The following is a 19,379-nucleotide window of genomic DNA, read 5'->3' on the forward strand; positions in this document are numbered from 1 at the left end:
ATAAACTATCTGCGTGTGTTTGTGGGTGTTTTCAGATCTAATATTGACCAGTTAAAGTCATTATATAACAACGGGGCTGTGTATACAGTTTTACTGCTGCCATTCATAGACAGGAAAACTTTCAACCGTCAAACTGGACCCAAATGACACACACTATAAAACGTAGAAAAATAAACCTGCTCCAGAAGTTTTGTAAAAACCTGACCACAGCTGTAAAGTACAGACCCGTCGATTTATTAATGTGGATGCTCCAGACATTGGAAAAAGTCCCGCCCCCCCACCCCCAGTGTGTTGGTTTATACCAAGTCCATATTTATGGTGTGACACACTTATTTTTTACATTGGCATACAGTTGAGGGTGCAGGAATTCTCTGAGACTTACCCCTGATAATCTTTTGTTTATTATAGACCAAGATCTTTGCTTTTTGATCTTTTGAAAAAAAAAAAAAAAACTTCAAAGATGTGACATACTCCAAAGAAAAACTAAAACTTTCAACTTATCATTATGTTTTGTTTTCTTCGCAAAGTTTGGCATAAGTCTTTCTACCTCGTTTCCTTTTAGGAGCGCTCAGAGGCATATAGAAGGAACAGAAGTGTTAGCCGTGAACTCACCCTTTAATGGCGACCAGGCAGGGGAGCCCGGGGCTTCGGTGGTTTTGGCAACAAATGAGACAGTCTTCTTTGAAGCTGCCACAGATCCTCTTACCCACGTTGCTTCACTTATTAAATGATTTTCCTTTCAGACGGACTATGTCGTTGTGAGGTACACAGGAATTTGTGTGATAAATTTTGTGTCAGTGGGATATTCCCCCCAAAATATCTCGCATAAGTCTGAGGTGGCCTTTAACGCCTCTTTTCTCTCTTTTTCTAGTTTTAAAGTATTTTAAAGTACTAATGCTAATGTTATTCACGACAGAAAATATAATGATATGAGAACAACAATAAGTATTATTTGCATAGAATTTCGTTCTGAAAAAGATAATAAAATATGTTCATCTGATTTTTCTTTAATAAAGGGGAAGCAAAATGTTTACAGTGAATGTTTTTGTATAAAAGTTACTTTTATTTACTAGCTGTTTAACTTGTTGTGGATGTGATATTTTTAGGATTTCTAAAGGCTGTTACCCCGCATGCTGAGCTGCTATGTCACCAAACAAAAGCAGTAACAATCACAGGGGTGAAGTACGCTAACAGATGTTTGAAGGAAATGTGTCACAGGCATTGTTTAAAGCCTTCAACCAGCAAAGGTTATTGTTTCTTTATATTTCTTTTCATTTAGTATTTATATGGTATATTTTGATATTTTGGTCTCTTAGATGTTCTCTATTCACAATAAGAACAGGAAAGTTTACCCTTGTATATATTGTTATAGACCAACTTGTAAAAACATGCCTTTGACAGTTGGCCTATTACACAAAGCTGAAAAACTTCCACCGGGGAGGTCCGTCTCGTCTTCATACTTTTCCTCTCTGATATCAGTCAGGTGGCAGCAGCTCAACATTCCTAAACAAGAGGGTAAATAAGACTTTTAGAGCAGTTTTATACGTGCTGGGTTATTTCATGCAGTGGAATCCTAACATTCTGAGAGGAGACTCTGTCAGCAACATTTCCAAAGGTAAATAAAATCCTATTTTACCTAAGTTACAATATTACAAACATTCTGATTTAAATCTGTATGTGAGCTTTGCAATCTCACTTTAAAGACCAACATTAGCTTATCATAAAATCAAATGCCAATATTTCAAATTAATGACGGTCAACATTTCTGCCCTTTCACACACAAAAGTAACTTTAAAAAATTTATGTTTTTTTAAAATGGAAATTGGGAAATATGGAAGAGGGAATTTAAAAGCAACAACTTCTTTGATCCCTGTAGCACTACTCACAGTGAACTTACACAAATTTGCCAAATGGCAGAATATTTTTATAACATTATTTATATATTTATTTATTTATTTATTTTTATTATTAGCCAACTCCGTGACACTGGCAACACTAACTCACAATATAGAGACACACACAACAGAGCACATGGTTACTCTCTCTGCTGCACCTCTCAGGAAATGGCATCCAATCACCTCTCAACTTCACACTAACCGACCAGTCATTTGGCTTTGCTTGGACATTTCACAGGTCTCATTTCCTCACAACACACATTTCTCTATGTACCTCCAGAGCAGGCTACAAACTCCATACACAAGTGCTATTCTTCTTTGCATACGGAATGAAGTTAACCAATAGAAGTGACTTGGCAATACAGCAAATCCCTTACATTAATAATCATAACTTTATTTGGAGAGCAGTGTTCAGCTCTCCACGTTTTTCTTATCCCTGAATACAGCAGAGAACACATCAATATTCAACATGATTAATAATGTAGTGGACTTCTGCTATTTGGAAGCCTAGCAGGCTATTCATGCTGACTGTGCCAAGTTCAGCCTTTCATATTGTAGAACTGCGTCTGACATCTCTGGCTCTGTTATAAATTTCTGACTTCATTAAAGGCATCACTTGACTATTGCTTAATTAAAAAAAAAAAAAAATTGACAAAATATTACTCAGCATTAAAGTAAGTGTCAATATTATTGAATTATTCCCTGTACATCAGCATGTGCTGAGTTACTGCAGCGATCCTTTCAATCCCCCGCAGATCACAGGAGTTTATGTGAGAGACCCAGGGGTTATTTCCGTTCATTTAAAGAACTGTAATGACCCCTACAAAATGAGAAATGTGCTCGAAGCCAAAATATATGTATATTTTTTCTGTGAATAAATAAAAACTAACATTAGGTCTACTTGTTGTGTTGAAGGTTGAAATGCATTGTTTTGGGCACATTCTTTAACTTTGTTTACTGCTGTTTTGACTGTGCACTAAAGCACTCAGTGATACAATAAAACGACTGTAAAGGCAGAGAGATTGGAGGAAGGCTGTAAAAGCCTGGTCACGACCAGAGATGCTTCTTCAACTTATCCAAGGAAGAGGAAAAGTAAATTGCAGCTTTATAGTAGTGCAGTCAAAAAAACCAAAACACCCTGCCTGCTGCCTTTTGCCCGGTCGAATGTATTATTATGATTATTATGATTATGATTATTATTATTAGCCTATTACAAACACAAGCAGGCGATTTAAACAAGTGTATGTTCCGCTCAAGCCAAAGCGTCGCTTCTCCGAAAGTTTCTCCGTGACTTTAGTATCTTTCATTTCACAGAAAACTTCGATGCCGCGAATTAGAGGAGAACTTTTGATGTTTTTTTTTTTGTTTTGTTTTTGTTTTTTTAATGAGCTTATCGAAGCGTTGTATTAAAAATTGAATTTTATTCATCCATATCATTTCTCCGACACGGAGTCGAGGATAAAAAAGCGCGAGAGTGTGATGATGTCACTTTTCATACTCACAGAAAATCTCGACACGGACGAGCGGGGTCTTTTTTTTTTTTTTTTTTTTTTCTTTAAGTTCGGGGAAGAAATGTCCGTGAGTGTCCACCTCAGCCGTTTCCGGAGTCATCGAGAGCTTTGCAGAAATGCAATGGAGAAAGAAAACGTTTTAATCAAGGTCCAGAAAGAAAGAAAGAAAGAAAAAAAACTCAGCAGAAACTTCTTTTCTCCTTTATATCAAAACAGAGCGACCCGCGGGGGGGCGCTGTGCGTCCACGTCTCCGCAGGAGCTGGGAGTCCCGAGAAAGGCAGGGCGGACTGACACGCTGCAGAAAAGAGATAATATAATAAAAAAAAAGAGAAGGGACTAATTTCATAATTAAGATTTTAATTTGAGATTTGAAAATCCTTTTAAAAAAAAATACAAATGGGGATCCATTTCAAAAATGTTGCTCGAATTATTACAAAAACCTGGATGTATTCTGTTTCTGCCACAGGCGTGTTTTAAGTGTGGTGTCTGACAGAGAGGATGGTCTGGTGTAAGCTGCTGGAGCTGTGCGGACGGAAGACACAAGCACGGCTCTGGGACGAAGTAAAAATGTTGTGAATGCAGCCTCCTTTTATGAACACAAAATGGTTTCATTTTTTGATAGAAACTGTGAGACTAAATGATTGTCAAGGTGCTAGACATTTTTTTTTTTTTTTTTTTTTTTTTTAGTGCAGCTGCTTCGACCGTAACCCCTCCTCCTGGTGCGCCCCAGGTCTCTCTCTCTCTCTCTCTCTCTCTCTCTCTCTCTCTCTCTCTCTCTCTCTCCTTATTCCTCCCCAGCCTTGTGCTTCATTCCAGTGCACAAGCCGAGCGAAGCAGACGGTTCACGCAGCAGCCAAAGCTTATAAATTCGCTCAGGGAATAAACATCTATAAACTGCGCGGCTGTTTCTTCACGGGAATAACACTTGATCGCGGACGCATGTGAGAGCGCACATGCCTATAGCTGGGACGGTACACCATGGTTCTGACACAAGTGCGGCTTTCTCTGCCTCTGCTCCTCTGACCACAGAAAAACAAAAAACAAAAAAACAAACAAAAAAAGAGAACTCTTTGGATCTGATCGAGAAGGCTAGTGTTTCTTTTTACTCATTGACTCTCAACGAAATATTGCTGGAAATACCCTCCGGATGGTGACCGCGGGCTGGACTACCTGTTTTCAGCAGATTCGCTCTGTGCGAGGGGAAGGGACTGGAAGACTTGCGCCCGATACCTTTGCTCTGGTTTGATAAAGCACGTTGGAGACCACTGAACGGGGAGACGGGCTGCTATCATTCAAGCGTTTTATACCAAGGCTGTTATTACCTCCGAACTCTCACCTTTCCGTGTTTTGGTGAATGGGGGTGACTCTGGTCCTGGTGGTTTGACGCAGCTGGGACTGGGACAGGGACGGGACTGGGTGCGTGGAGCGTCGGATCACCCAGGATTGTATTCCCTCCTCTCTCTCTCTCGTGGGTCTATTTACATGTCCGACCTGACTGCTTTATGACAATGGATTACTTTCTGCTTTTATGCAGCCTCTTGCTGCCCGTGGTGTCCGCCGTTGAAGGTAAGAAATTGCATCTTCACATGGTGTTATGTTGCATTGCAGGATGCCTAACGCGTATTATTCCTCCATACCAAGCCAGCCAGCACCCATGCCTCCCAGAGGCTGGGTACCGCAGCGGCTGAGGCTCCTTTATACCTCAGATCTTCATTCTCTGTCATCCCCGAATTAAAACCAACGTTTCATTTTCAAAGTGGCCATCTGGTTCGTTTTTAGGGATCACTAATGGCATTACTGCCTTTACGCAGCCAGGCGCTGTGGCCGGTACAGGTTTCAATACACTATTGTTGTGCGCGTCAAGGAAAGCTCATCCATTTCAATGGCAGTTGTGTATTCTTTTTTGTAACATCAGCTTTTGCCGGCTGCTGCTGCTTTCTTCGTCACTTTAGGGAAATTAGCTCCACACTGTATCTCATCGGGGAGTCGCGGACCTAAGCCACCCCACTCAGACACTTTCCCCCAGGTCGGCTGCGTGTATTTTAGGGCTGTGGGAGTGTGTGGCCTCTTGACATGTGGACTATCAGTTAAAGTCTAAAGTAAACTCTTGGAAAATCCGATAGGAGTCTATTTGATACTCAGTTAGGCTTATTTAGATAAGATGTACAATTATTTTACAAAATGTAGCCTTCACCAAACAGCTTTGGACCTCAAAATATAATTTAGTAAATGAATCCAGATTAACTACCATTCATTTACCTGCGTGTTAATTTCGGTTTTTTTTTTTTTAGCTCTTTTAATGATTTTTTCTTCTTCGAGTGACATCAGTTGTTTATGTACAGTTATATGCACTAGCAGTCGCTTTCTGTAACAAAGCCGTCTGTTTTAGCTGAGTGTTGATGTTTGCCGTGCGTAAAATCGATGGGAAATTCAAGCCGTTTTTTTTTTTTTTTTTTTTTTTTTTCCTCTGCAAGTTAAGTGTCTCACTCTTGCCTTATTTCTTCCCTGCATTTTTCAGTGTCCCCCCTCTGCTCTGTTTGGGGGAAGAAGAATCAGAAACAGTGGAAATAAGGTTGAGAGGGGCCTAAAGCTTGAACTATGAATGCTGGGGCTCAGGCGAGGCTCCCGGTTGGCTTGTGATGCCAGTAGGAAAGTAGGACAGTGGGCCACTGGCTCAGTAGACGTTTCTCTATCTCAGCTTGTTTCTCGACCTGTCCGTATAATGTCTTTAGAGTGTTTTTTTTTCCCCCTCAAAGTAAATGCGAATACGCCTGACAGAGAGTTGAATCGGACCAATCATGTTTTTTCAACGCAGCTTTTATTTTGACATTTTTTGACGTCGACGGTTGGAAAGAAGGCAGAAATGTCAGGGGATCGGCTGCCTATAAAGTGTCAGAGGCACAAACTTTCACTGCAAGGGATTGTTTATTAATATCACCCACTCTTTTTAACTCAAACAGTGGGGTCAACACCGCTGTGCGAGCTTTTGACTCAAGTCTCACTTTTCTGGTGTCTTGACCCTGGTGTGAGAAAACATCGGTAAGGCCTGTTCCAGTGTGAGCAAAGTGCCGAGAAGAGACCACACCGCTTCTTGATCTCTTCATGTAATCACCATTCTGGCTAAATTGCTCCCCTCACCACGGCTTCCTCTGTGAGGACCAGGGCTGAAAGCACACGCACAGCACCGAAAACAGTCCAAAGCTTATCTGATAGCGGTTGTTGTTTTATTGGTGCCTCTTGTTAACAGGGAGAAGGAGTGCGCTATGGTGAGCCTCCCTATAGGGGTCACCTACTCGCTCGTAGAGCACCAGTCAAACTACTTTTTGAGGTTGAATTAAGTGCAGAATTAATCAGGGCCTTGCTCTGCAGACAGATGGATGTGCATTGCACTACTTTTTTTTTACAATGCCAGCTTTCTCTGAATAAAATTATCTTGAAATTGTTGTTTCAAAATGTTTTGCCTGGGACCCCCCCCCTCCCCCGGACCCCTCTCTGTGACCCCTGCAGGTCACCGGACCCCAGTTGGGAAGCACTGACTTAAAACACATGGCTTGAATGGATGAGTGGATTCTTGTTGTACAGAAGTTGGGGGCTTTAGAGGCAGAGGCAGAGTGAGAGAGAGAGAAAAAAGAGGGAGAGAGAGAGAGAGAGAGAGAGAGAGAGATTGGTGTTTTCTTGACAGTGACTTGGTTGCGCACTGGCTTCAAGTTGATGTATTTCGTTAGAACAATCTATTCCCTACATAAGTGATGCCATAAATTGTACCCGACTGACCTGGCAGGGGGTTTACCTAAGCTTTTAATACAGCCGGGTGATTTATGGCCGGTGCTGGGACTTCTTTCTGGGATCTCCGGGTTTATGGCGATTTAGGGAGAAACAAGCGGCCTGGCTGGGGGACGTTTCCCCGGCCCAACGGTGCGTCTCTCCGGGTCCCAGGGTCACACAGCCCGGGGAAAAACGCTCTTAATTACTCCATGTTTTCTTTTCTTTTTTCTATCTCCCTCTTTCTCACATCTGCTTCTTAAATGGAGATGTAGCCTAATAGTTAAACCCAGCGTCTTTTATCTTGTAAATTTAGTTTGCTTTTAATTATTAATTTATGGGCCTATTACATTCTGGGTTTTGCCTGTTTCTAAGTGCCACAGTAGCTGCAAACTTAAATGCCGAATAAGCACTTGAATCTATCCATACACTGCTCCTCATTAAACTGTTTGACTTTTTCAAGAGGCCCAAGATAGTGACCACTTATTTCGCGCAGAGCTTGTTATTCTAGTCATAACAGTTGTTTTGTGTCTCTGTGCAAAAATAATTACATTTCCTTTTTTTTTTTTTTTTTATTTGACTCATTCTTTTTTTTTAATTATTATTTTAGTTTGGATATTGAAATGTGTTGAAAGTGTTCATTAAGTTTTGATCGTCAACTCTAATTCCACTTCAGGTGTTTTCTACTCTCTCATTTGACCATGAAATTCACGATGTGTTCCTGTCAAAATGAGAAGCTGATCGCCGCAGTGCTGCTGAGGTCAGGGTGTCCTGTGGCCTCGGTCAGTGTTAGAAAGGCCTTGGCTGTTGGACCTACAGCTGCTATAGGCGTACAGAGGAGACAAATTGCGTCGATGACAGTCCTGTGTAGCGCACAGGCGGTTTGGTTACTCCTCGGTGTAAATTACTTGTGATGGAGGAAGGAAGCAGAGAAAGAAAAAAGGCTAATAGCACAGGCAGCATAATGATATTCAGGCCAGGCCAACAAGCAGGAGACCCACGTCGACGCCGTTTGTCTGAGTTTGTTGTCTTAATGCGTCCCTGTTGTGCGTAATGGGATTCAAGTGCTCATGTTATGGTGAAAGAAGATGTATCACTGTTTCTTATCTGTAGTCGATCGACCTGTCAAGTTTCAGGTGAAAACCACAACTTGTGTTCGGTGAAAAAGTTTGGTGTGTATTTACAATGACAAAAACGTCAGCCCCGTTCTGCTTGCACTTTGAACTCAAAACCTCTTAGGAAGACTTCCACTGGAATAACTCTGCCCTGGAATCATTTTCTGTCTAAACTAAGACAAATGGGCTTTTATGGTCGGGGTTCCCGCACTCACTCTCCGTGTTTTTCCTCCCCCTGTTTATGGCGGTGCGCTTCGTGGAATGATTACGCACAGTCAGGGCCTTTGAAGCGCACATGCTTATGTTTTAACGTGGGTGAGATCACACCTCCACGGGAGCTCTCCTGTGCCTGTTTGCAGTTGGCACATTTCTCATCAAACTCCCATGATTTATTCTCTCCTGCTCTTTCTTTAGCAGAGGAGCTCCCTTCGCAGTCGTCATCATTATTATTTTAATATCAATAGAGGAAGACATTACTCGGCAGTTGCAAATCATAAAAGGAGGGGAATGGGGGTTTGTAAATTATTATTTCCAGTTGGTGATCATCAGGCGGACACCACTCTTACAAAAGTGATTCATGTTAAGAGGAGAAATAAAAAAATAATTTATCTCCTCTTACTATATTCCTATTAGAATGCCAGAGGTGAAAAACATGCGTAAACTCGATTTCCGCCAATATAAAACATGCCTCAGTTAAAATATAGGTATGGTTATTTAACGTCATTTAAATGAAATCCTGCCAAATGCTCAGCTGATGTATTTTTCACCTCTGATAAAAGCCAAAGAAGTGGCCTGTGGCGACTTGATTGATACGTGTTGCCTCTGATTTTCATAAAAAAAAAAGTACAACACCAAGTTTGGTACCTACATATAGGGAGGGCCGTAACTTGCTCGAACACAGTTAACATTCCTGACAGAAGGAGTAACGGGGCCGTTTTGTCCGGGACACTTGCAGTCCTCAAGGCCTTCATCCACCAGAGCTTTATTTAAGAGCGCAGCATGTGTGGCCCGAGCAGGACTCACAGTCGAGCTGCTGTGTTCCACTTTACTCCAGGAGCTCTTCTGCATAACATTCAAAAGCAAATTACTGAACAAATGCGTTTAGGGTCACAATTGCTGTGACAAAGCGATCTATTAGTGGTGGCGATCACACAAAGCATTTCAAGGGCCGAGTGGAAACCTGCTAAAGAGGCGTGGAAGTGAATTAGCAAAATAAAAGCTATGTCATTTTGGCAATTCTACTAATGGATCACTGTGGAGGGCAATGTGGAGGTCAGCATCCATCTATCTGTCCACCTATATCTATCTATCTATCTATCTATCTATCTATCTATCTATCTATCTATCTAATTCATTTAGGCATACTGGATTAATTGGGTTATCAGGCTATTTATTTTAGAAAGTTGGTCTCTAAATAGAAAAAGGAGCCTGAGCTGCATGATTTTTAATACTAAGAAATAATAGTGCTGGAAGAGTGCAGTAATAAGAGAGAGTCACATAAACACCCACACAACATACACAGAGTGTGCAAAGTGTCAATTGATGCGGTCGTATTGATCGAGCGAATTAGCGCCGCTCAGCCTTTTAAAAGCGCAGAATCAGGTTTGATGCGGGAGACAGCCGAGCTGTCTTCTGGGTAGAAGCAATTACCAATTCATAAGGATATTTATCAATGCGTCCTGAATCAATTTGCAGGGTGAAGGATGACTTTGCCTCTTGTGCAATAGCCGCGAAGCACATTGGGCAAAGGTTTCTATCTTAATAATAATAATAATAATAATAATTTACATCTAAATAGAGTAATTTATGTATGAGCCGGGAAAAAAATTAAAATAATAAATAATTAAATAATAAATAATAAATTACTAAAATTTCCACGAGCTTATATATATATATATATATATATATATATATATATATATATATATATATATATATATAAATAGTATTTCAACAAGAATTTGCTGTTAAAAAATTATAATAACAGCTTAATAAAAAAAGAATAAAATACAAAGTGCTTCACTGTATCATTATTATTATATTACCATTATTATTATTATTATTATTATTATTATTATCATTATATTGTGTCTCACTATAAAAGTGTATGCACAGTTTAAAGTTATTTTTGCCTTTTATTCAACAACATTTGCATTGGCGTTGCCTTTAAATTTCTCATACTTGCTTGAGAAAAAAATAAAAAATAAAAAAATTGGCACAACAATGCCAACTCGTCATGACATTCACAGATCCGCTTTTGTTTCAAAGAATAAACGAACAAAAGAAAACCATAAAGACATGAGAGGCAGCAGCAGTTCCAGTCCATCACCCTCACCAGTATCCTGGTATCTTGACCTCGACAGGGATCCCAGCCACTCAGTAGGTCATATGCTAGGCAGCAGCCATGTTGAACAGATGTACAGTGACTTAGGTTCAGATTGGCGTAAGGCGCTCAAGAAGGGGGAGTGGATGACGACATGTTGGGAGTTGGGGTGGGATGGAATGGGGAGGGGTTGGAGTGGGTGCTGTGTGGTGGTGGTGGTGGCTGGGATATGGGGCGGATTTGGATCAGAGACCTAGAGAGCAGCAGCAGAGCTGACAGACTTTACAGATGCAGTGGGCCTGCGGGAGTGCTCATGTGCACCGACTGATGGGTCATAGCTCAAATGGCGGCACGGAAAGATTCACCGAGCTGGAATTTCACATGTAGGCAAGCAACAGCCGTGTCAGGCCTGCTGGGGCCTTCACACACCAGGAAGCAGGATGACCAATGAAAATAAAGCTGCAGGGATGAAAATGTGGATGTTGTCCATTCAGATTTGATTCTGTTGAACTGTACTGTGGAGTCTCTATTGAAGATGAGAAAATATGACACGCGGGATGTTGTCAAGTCAAATCCGTTTCACTGTATTTGTTTTGGGCTTTGCATCATAAAGGCGCTCTCTAGCTTGGCTTTTGGAGAAAACAGGATCAGCAGGGGTAGAATACAAAACCAGCATTAGAAAAATGAGAGTAAAAAATGTTGTTACAGTAGGCTGATACAGTAGGCTTTGTAGGCTGTGGATGTTAGTTTACAGCGAGTTCACCGTGTAGTTAAATCCTATCAAACTCTGTGCATATAGCCACTGGTTGTGGCTATATGTGCATAATAGCTACAACTCTAAGCAGCTAGTCCTAATAATTAAAATCGTTCAATTCAGCCATTTCTATGACACTGCAAAGTGACACCAATCTAGTGTATGTGACATACAGTAACTGTGACGTGCATAATGTGATTACAGGTAGCAAAATGTGATTAACTTAAGCGATAACTGCTCTCTGTTCAACCTCGTACAACTCTTACTGTATTTTACCACATGTAACTCTTGCTTTTTACAATCATAGTCATACTAATGCAGCTGCGTGGAGTGTTAAAACTGTGCCGTCCTTTATCACAGCGTTGTCGTGATTGCTTTAAGGTTATATATTTGTGGTCATGAAACAAGCCGTAGCGAGCAGTACGTCACAGTGTGATCTTTTAAGCTGTTTTCTGGACCATTTCCAAAGCTGTATGTGAGAATGCAGCTTGCGCCTATGGCTGTTTTGTGTATGGTATTTGTGTGTGCCGTCCATCCTGGCATCCAACAGAGGAGCCTTGTGGGAAGGCAAGTCTTTGACACCCACTGTCGAGAGCAAGCAGGAGAGGGCAAATGTGCCCGAGCCTACCCACCGCACAGACACACTGATGCTGTCTGCAGTCAGCCGTGCAGAACAAGGAAGAGAGAGCGACACACACACACACACACACACACACACACACACACACACACGGGCGTTGAATGAGAGGAAGAGAACAAGGGAGATTTTGAGCTAACAGTGAGAGCAAGATGGGTGGCTCATCAAGGGGGTGAGAGTGTGTGTGTTTGTGTGTATGTTGCTGTAGGTAGAGTATGTCAAAGTCTGCTCCCTTCTCTAGCTAAGGTGGTTAGATTTTTTTTTTTAAAGAGCTATGTAATGGAAGCTGAGAGATGGAGATGCCAGCCTCTGTATTCGTGTCATTAATAAGAACTAAAGTTCATCATGAATCCTATTAGTACTGATATTTTTTGATAATTGTTTGACAAATAGGCTACTCATGTGAATCTTGTCAGACTTATTTTTTCTCTTACAATTTTATTCTCTGCTATTTCCATAGAAACACATTCACAAAGTGTAAATTTTTTTTTTGGCATGGGAAAACCCAATGAAAATTTTATGCATGCACGTGTGTGTATGGATGGATGATGGGTGTTTCACATTGCTGAGCTCACTCACAGAGGGATCTTCTTCCTCTTCTGTCCATACCAAGGTATATTAATGGCTTTCATAATACTGATGAAATGTTTGACATAATATTAATGGCCACTGGAGTTGGCGTGTTATTGGCCCTGTCTACACCGGACGTCCATAAAAAGTATCTGAAAGTACCATGTGTCAAAATGACCAGATTATAAGTAAGTTAGGACCTGCTGTGCTTTCCACCCACACTCAACCCTTGTCCTGTGACCCCTACCCAGAGGTCACATGGGGGTCTGTCTGGATGATTTTGAGAGGGGGGGGGCAACTCTCCAAGGCTGGTCTTGTTATTCCGCAACAATAGCTATCTGAACACAATCAAGCTCCAGGGGTTATCCTTTTCCAGTGGTGAATAAAAATACAGTGAAAGAGGATGTGTGTATTTAGAGAGACCCACTGCGCAACTCTCCACAGCTCATTGACACACATTAACACTCACACAAACAAGATCAAAAAGCACAGTCGGAGACTGAGTCAGTGATGTGCGCTTGACTTCTTTTGTCATCGTGGACAGTCTACAGATCAGGGCAGTTGTGCTATTTGCATGTAGGACATGGAGCACTTATGAGAGATGACTAAGAACCTGTACAGACATGCGATGGTCATTATGGCTGCTCATCTGTTGGCAAGCACAGAAATGGCAGGCACTGGAGGTTTGAAGGGTGGAGTTTAAGAGGGGGGGGGTGACTTCTCCTAGCTGCAGTCTGATCCACCTCAGGGCCTCCTCCCACAATTTCTTTACGAGCCACAGACTCTTGTAACAAATTTTGCCGATGGAGCAGAAAAAGATCTTTGATATTTGACTTTAAAAAATGGCCAGTTACATCTGTCTGGAGAGCGAGCGCTGCTGTAAAACGGTGTGCCTTGAGGGGGAAGAAAGGCCACATCACCTGGTTTCAGCCTTTGCCAGTCTTGTTAAATGTAAGAAGAAAAAGGGAGATGGGGGAAATGGGGAGAGAAATTTCTTTGTTGAGTTTAACCATAGCTGGGTGGTTGATGGCGGGACTTTTCGAGGCAGAGGACCTAGCCTCAGGCCCCGTTCACTTCAAGAGCAGGAAAACTTGCTAATTTTCAAACAGCTATCCTGAGTAAGCTTACATGTGATGATAGGAACAGCTTCAAGGGAAACTCTGGAGTCATGACTGATATGATGGGCTCAAATGTCCACTGTAATTAACCATAATGCACGTGTGAGAACAAGAGTGTTTGAAAGGTGTATATTTTACTTGGTAAGGGGTCTGTTCACGTGGAGTGCAGGGTTGCAGCAGGCCGCTATTACACCTTATCCTGCCCCACTTCTCATCCTTGGTGTCAAAAACACTCGCCACCTGCACTTGATCTACACTTCAAAAGGCCTGCAGGCAAGAGGAGGGCTCCCCACTTCCATTAAATATTTCTCCTTTTCTCTTTTTGTCTTCTCGAGAACAGCAGCAGGCTTAACCAGACCCCTGCTCTCTTATCAACAGTGCACCAAATTCAATCTTAAAGACGTCCCCTTCTGCGCAGCTCAACCAGGTTGAATCCAACACATTTCAGTGGCAGCAGCGCCGTTCACACGTGACCTTTTGTCAAGATATTTACATAATCCCCATGGTTCCACGCTGCAGTCTCCTGGAGGCACTGCCAGCTGTGAGGAGCATTTATTTAACCTCCGCTCAAGTTAAAATGGAGTCTCGGTGACATAGTGACTTTAATGTCGAAGTGAGTGTAACATTTAGAGGACAATGAAGGGAAGATTAAAAAGCCTTACTTAGGCAAGTATTTCGTGAGGGCAATCTAGCAGATGTGGAGGTGTTGGTTTTGTTACTCAGATGGTCCTAACACTTGTCCATTTGGAAGAGCTGTAGATGACAGCTATATATTGGTGTGTGTGTGTGTGTGTGTGTGTGTGTGTGCATGCGTGTGTGTGCGACACAGATACACTCATGATGTGTGTTTTCAGCAGCAGACGGAGGATGGGAGTGGAGGCCACCCTGTGGGTTTGCCATCAGCTTCAGTCAGTTCACAGAGCTGCTCCACTTTTAAAAGAGAGTCTGTTCTCCGGCAGACTGTCTTCCTTTTGACAGGACGATGTCTGTTCTCACTGCAAGTTTACTTCACTGAGGATAAAAACATATTCATACATATCATGCAATCTCAAATATATATTTCTGTATGTGTGGGCCTGTGTGACATGGTGGTTGTTAGCTGCGATTTTAACAGGGATTTGACAGTGAGCACTGTGAAAGACTAATTGCAATGAGCCAGATGAAAGCACTGGACAATATAGGCTGACCCCCTCCCTCTGTGCCAAGTCAGGCCATAAACAGCTTCCCTTTCCCCTCTCACACCCTATGGAAATCCCTTCTGACCTCTCAACACACACACACACACACTGAACACACATGAATGGTGACAGTTGCTTAATCACACAGCCATACACATGCATGCACACATTACCTCTGCCCAATACACATGCACCCCCCCAAAAAAAATCCTCACCCATGCACCCACCCGCTTCTCAGGGTCAGAGCCCCCATCCACATCCACTCGCACCTCTGCTAATGAATCAATCAGCTGGTTCCATTCATTTCATTGCTGTCAGACCCCATCGATCAGCCCCTTTCTCCCCGTCCCAACAGAGCAGCAGGGGAGCTCAGAGATTGCGAGGAGAAGAACAGGCTCGAAACATCTAGACAGTTCAAAGACTCTTAATTTCTTATCCGCTTCGCTTCCCCAGAAATATGGCGTTTTGATGGTGTGTAGCAGTGTGAATGCATGTGTGTGAAATGAAAGAGAGAGAAGGGATTAAAAACGAGATCAAGAAAAGCAAGGCGTCTTCTCCTAGAGTTTATATGTGTTGTCTGACCTTCCTGTTACCTTTGCAAGACTTGCGTGCTAGCACTGTGGATTCCAGCATCACGGGAAGGCCATAGCTGGTGGGTGGTGGATTTCAGCCAGGTGCAAGCTCATTCATTTACATAGATGCCTCTTCTTTGCTATGATGCATAAACTGCCCCACCCTACTCTGGCGCTGGCGGTTGAGCCTCTAGCTTGGCTAGGTGAGCCATGTGTATGGTGGGTCCAACTCTCGCCATGCTCCACTCCCCCACCTACCGAGTCAAAGTCAGAAAGGTTATCAGTTATTAAAGCACCTCAAAGTTGGAGCTGTGAGTGTGTGTGTGTGTGTGTGTGTGTGTGTGTGTGTGTGTGTGTGTGAGGTCATGCAGAGCAAGAGAGGGAGGCAAGAAGCGAGGGTGCTCATTTAAAAAGCCACTGTTTATTGGCCAGTCAATTCATTCCAAAAGGTGTTGAGAGAAGCAACTATGCAGGCCAGAGGTTGCAGAGAGGTTGCAAGGAGCCAAGGTCAACGGAGTTGAGGTTAGGGGAGACAAGGGTGAAGAAGAGGAAGGAGTGTGAGGGGCAGAGTAACAAAGCAGCAGTAGGTTCCGAGGTTGTGAGATCCATCTGAGCGGAGAACTGTAATCTCCTGATTTGGAAATTTGCCACCAATCTATCATCCAAGTCTCCACTCTCACACCATGCAGCTTCCTCCCTGATATGGGATTGTGCCTGGGATGGGAGCTTCACCTCTCCACCAGTACCTTTGACGATCTTTTACCCACGGTCTCAGTATCTTGCGCACACATACACTCACACAGGTCCCACATGAAAGGTCTAGGCTTTGATGCAGCCAGGAAGGAATCTGCAGGCAGGTTTATAATGAATCTGACAAGAAAGCCAGTGCCAATCAATTGAAACATTGTGCGACAATTTCAAGATGCAATCTCTGATAGTGTCAAAATAGGTGAGTTGATAGCAGATGGAACGAAATAATTATAGCTGAACAAAAGGCTGAGGGAGCAAGTGAGTAAACACAAGTCTCATATGAGTGGAGATTGCAAGCTTACCAACAGTGGAGCATTGTGGTTTTATTATCTGCTCGCGATTAAATGTCTGAGAAATTCAAAGCCTTGTTAAACTGAGTTATGAATGGGAACAAAGTCTTGTGTCAGTTTTTATCATTTGGTTTCCTGCCCACGGATTTTATAATTTGAATAGAAGAAATCTTAGATTGTACAACTGCAGTGTTGGTTTAGCCTGAGTTAATCAGGTACCAACAACTTCAAGGTCCCTGCATGTATTGTGCCAGCCAGACAACTTGGCGCTCTGGCCTGCCAAAGAGGAAGAACCGAAAGGTTCAAGGCTTTCCAACAATAAAGGTGGACATTAAAGCAAAAGTCCTGTGGAGACAAAGCTTTCTTTTATGTGGTGTTTACCTGCCCCCTTATTTTTTTACCTCCTTGCCACTCTCTTTGGCCTTGTCCCTTTCCCCAGCCTTGCTCTTAGCCTATGATCTCTCCGCCCCCTCCTTATAACTGTCATTCTAGCCCTTTGTTCTTTCATCTCATCCTTTTTGTCCATCGTTCTGCCCTCTGCCCCTGTTCAGGTCCTTCTCTGCAACTGCAGCTTATCACAGTTACAGTAAGTCCTAATTGCAGTATTACTTTACTTTTCCCTGTTATCTTGTGCCCTTGTGGTATCAAAATCCCAACAGTGACAGTAAACAGCTGGGAGACAGATGCTATTTACTGCTTGGAGACCCTTTGTTGTTGCCTACTACTTGATAACGTCTTGACTGTCAAGATGACTTCCCCTATTGTGTGTGGAGAGAGGAAAGTATTTAGTTAAAAGACATGGCAAATGCACGTCATCTCCACTCATTCCACTGACCTGAATTGTTTTCTGTATCTCACAGAGGCCAAATGGTGTTCTGTATACAGAACAGAGAAACAAAAAAATCAGGTTCAAGACTGACACCTAAGTGGCAGGTCTGACATGCACTTTCCTTTCAACATGTCATTGTCGCCCTCTCCTTTTTCACAAAACATGTTCCTTGCCTGTCAGCTTTTACAATAAAAAGATTAGAGCAGAGGGAACGGCTACATAAAAGAAAAGCAAGACTGCCTTAGTAGGCTGTAACGCAATATGTTGCTTTAGCTGGCAGAGGGTGTCTAAGAGTGAGTCGTGTGAGGTGTCTGGGTTTTAAATACCTCAGCCAAACAGCTTAGTGTGAAAACAATCGGCAGAGAGATGAAAGTGTGAGCCAGAACACACAGAGGGGTCAGATAACCCCTGGCCAGATGGGGATGGTCAAGTGAACGGGGGGTTGGGGGGGTTGCAATGTTTGTGCTACTAGTGTCAGGAAAGGGATACAGAGGCATTACCCTCTGTGCCACTTTTGGCCTCTGTAAATCCCCAGGGGTGCAGGAACTAAAAGGGTGGTGATGATTAGAGATTCAATTTGGCTTGCCATCAATCAATGCCACCAAGACAGAAAGGATTGTTGCCGATAGCCCATCCTTGCTACCAGATTGGGTTTGTGCCACTTGGGATTCACGCCCTTTTTTCACGCTTTGTTAATTAAGCGACCAAGCTGCCCCCACACTTACTTATTTATGAATCTTGGCTTCGACCGGTACTGAAGACCACTTATTAGTCCCATAATTAGTCCCTCACTAATGGCCCTGCTTCCAGACAATCCATACAATCTCAATCTAGACCACCGACCCCCATTCTGTCTATGCACGCATGCAACCATAACGCCCATATGACCTTGACATTACACATCCCACGTTGTTTGGTGTTGTGTTTCTGTGGTACTGGATAAAGTGCCCCACATGGGATAATGAGGCAACACTTAAAAAAATCAATTTCCATCTCCGTCTGTCTGAGTAATTCCTCACCTGTTCATTAACCCAAGAATAGAGCAGGCCGGATGTGTTGAGCCTCCACACTCATTAGATATGTAAGAGAACCTGAAGGAACAGAGCGGGAGGTTTCATGTTGGTGAAATATTAACACTTACCCAGAGCTTGAGAGGGCTTTGCAGATTTAACTCATGATTTATTGATGTGTACCTTACTTAAAACAAGGGCTTGTTGCAAGCATGGAAATACAACAAATGTATACTGTTGACTTCATAACACCTTTTTTGAATGAAGTATGCCAGTAGCATGACATCATTCCTATAACCCCAATCTTATAATTACTGTAACTACCAATCAGTCCTGCAAACACTCAGCCCAAAAGCCTTTTTCCCTTCCTTTCAAAGAAGTCACTGTTCAGGGTCAGTAAGCCCATGTGCTGTGGCCTTGTGTGGTGCGGTTTGAATCCCATAAACACTGGTCCAGAGTCAGATTTACTGGCCAGCAGCCCTGGGGATTCATTTGTATTCTACCAGTTTTGGCTGTCTCAGGGTCAGGGCCGATGACTAATCAGGTCACTGCTGATCCACACCCTGCGGTTGGAGCATAACCAACCCCACCTAGCACACTTGGACCACCAAGAGGTCTGGCTTGTATATTTGTGCGTGTGTTGAAGGTGGATGGAACACATGTGAGCTGGATGGAAACATACTGATATTTTTGGTGCATCTCATTTCCCATGTCTCCAGTCTGGGGGAAAATCAAACTGGCACCTCATTGTTGTTTATTCCCCGCAGATTGTATCACCACAGGCCACAGCAGAACTGAACCCAGCTGAACGCATGTGCTAATGGGTATGATAAGGCATAAACACAGGGATTGTTATTTTTTAACTGGGTAGGTTTGCCTCAGGCTGTGTTCTAAGTATCACAATAAGGCAGGTGGGTAGGCAGGGGGAACTTCTGGGTGAGATATGAAGGAGTTAACCATTGCGTCTATTGGACAACCCCGGTGCAAAACAAGCTCTTCTCATTTGTGTTTATTCTTCAGTGTACACATTGTTTAAAAAGGCCGAGAGAGAAGTAAAGAAAGAA

At 42.8% G+C, this 19,379-nt stretch overlaps 1 protein-coding gene across 9 annotated transcripts in view; it reads left to right on the forward strand.

The window, feature by feature from the left end:
* Window positions 1–4,206: 4,206 nt before the first annotated feature.
* LOC139627276 (ephrin type-B receptor 3-like) overlaps window positions 4,207–19,379 on the forward strand; it is a 61,813-nt gene continuing 46,640 nt past the window's right edge. For all 9 annotated transcript variants that reach the window (XM_071488054.1, XM_071488061.1, XM_071488057.1 and 6 more), the window contains exon 1: window positions 4,207–4,973. In XM_071488054.1, the coding sequence (XP_071344155.1) occupies window positions 4,910–4,973 (64 nt within the window). In that variant the 5' untranslated portion in view covers window positions 4,207–4,909. The remainder of the gene's footprint in view (window positions 4,974–19,379) is intronic.

Source organism: Trachinotus anak, unplaced genomic scaffold (assembly GCF_046630095.1).
Source record: "Trachinotus anak isolate AG129_WGS33_773 ecotype Australia unplaced genomic scaffold, CSIRO_AGI_Tana_v1 ptg000010l, whole genome shotgun sequence".
NCBI lineage: Eukaryota > Metazoa > Chordata > Actinopteri > Carangiformes > Carangidae > Trachinotus > Trachinotus anak.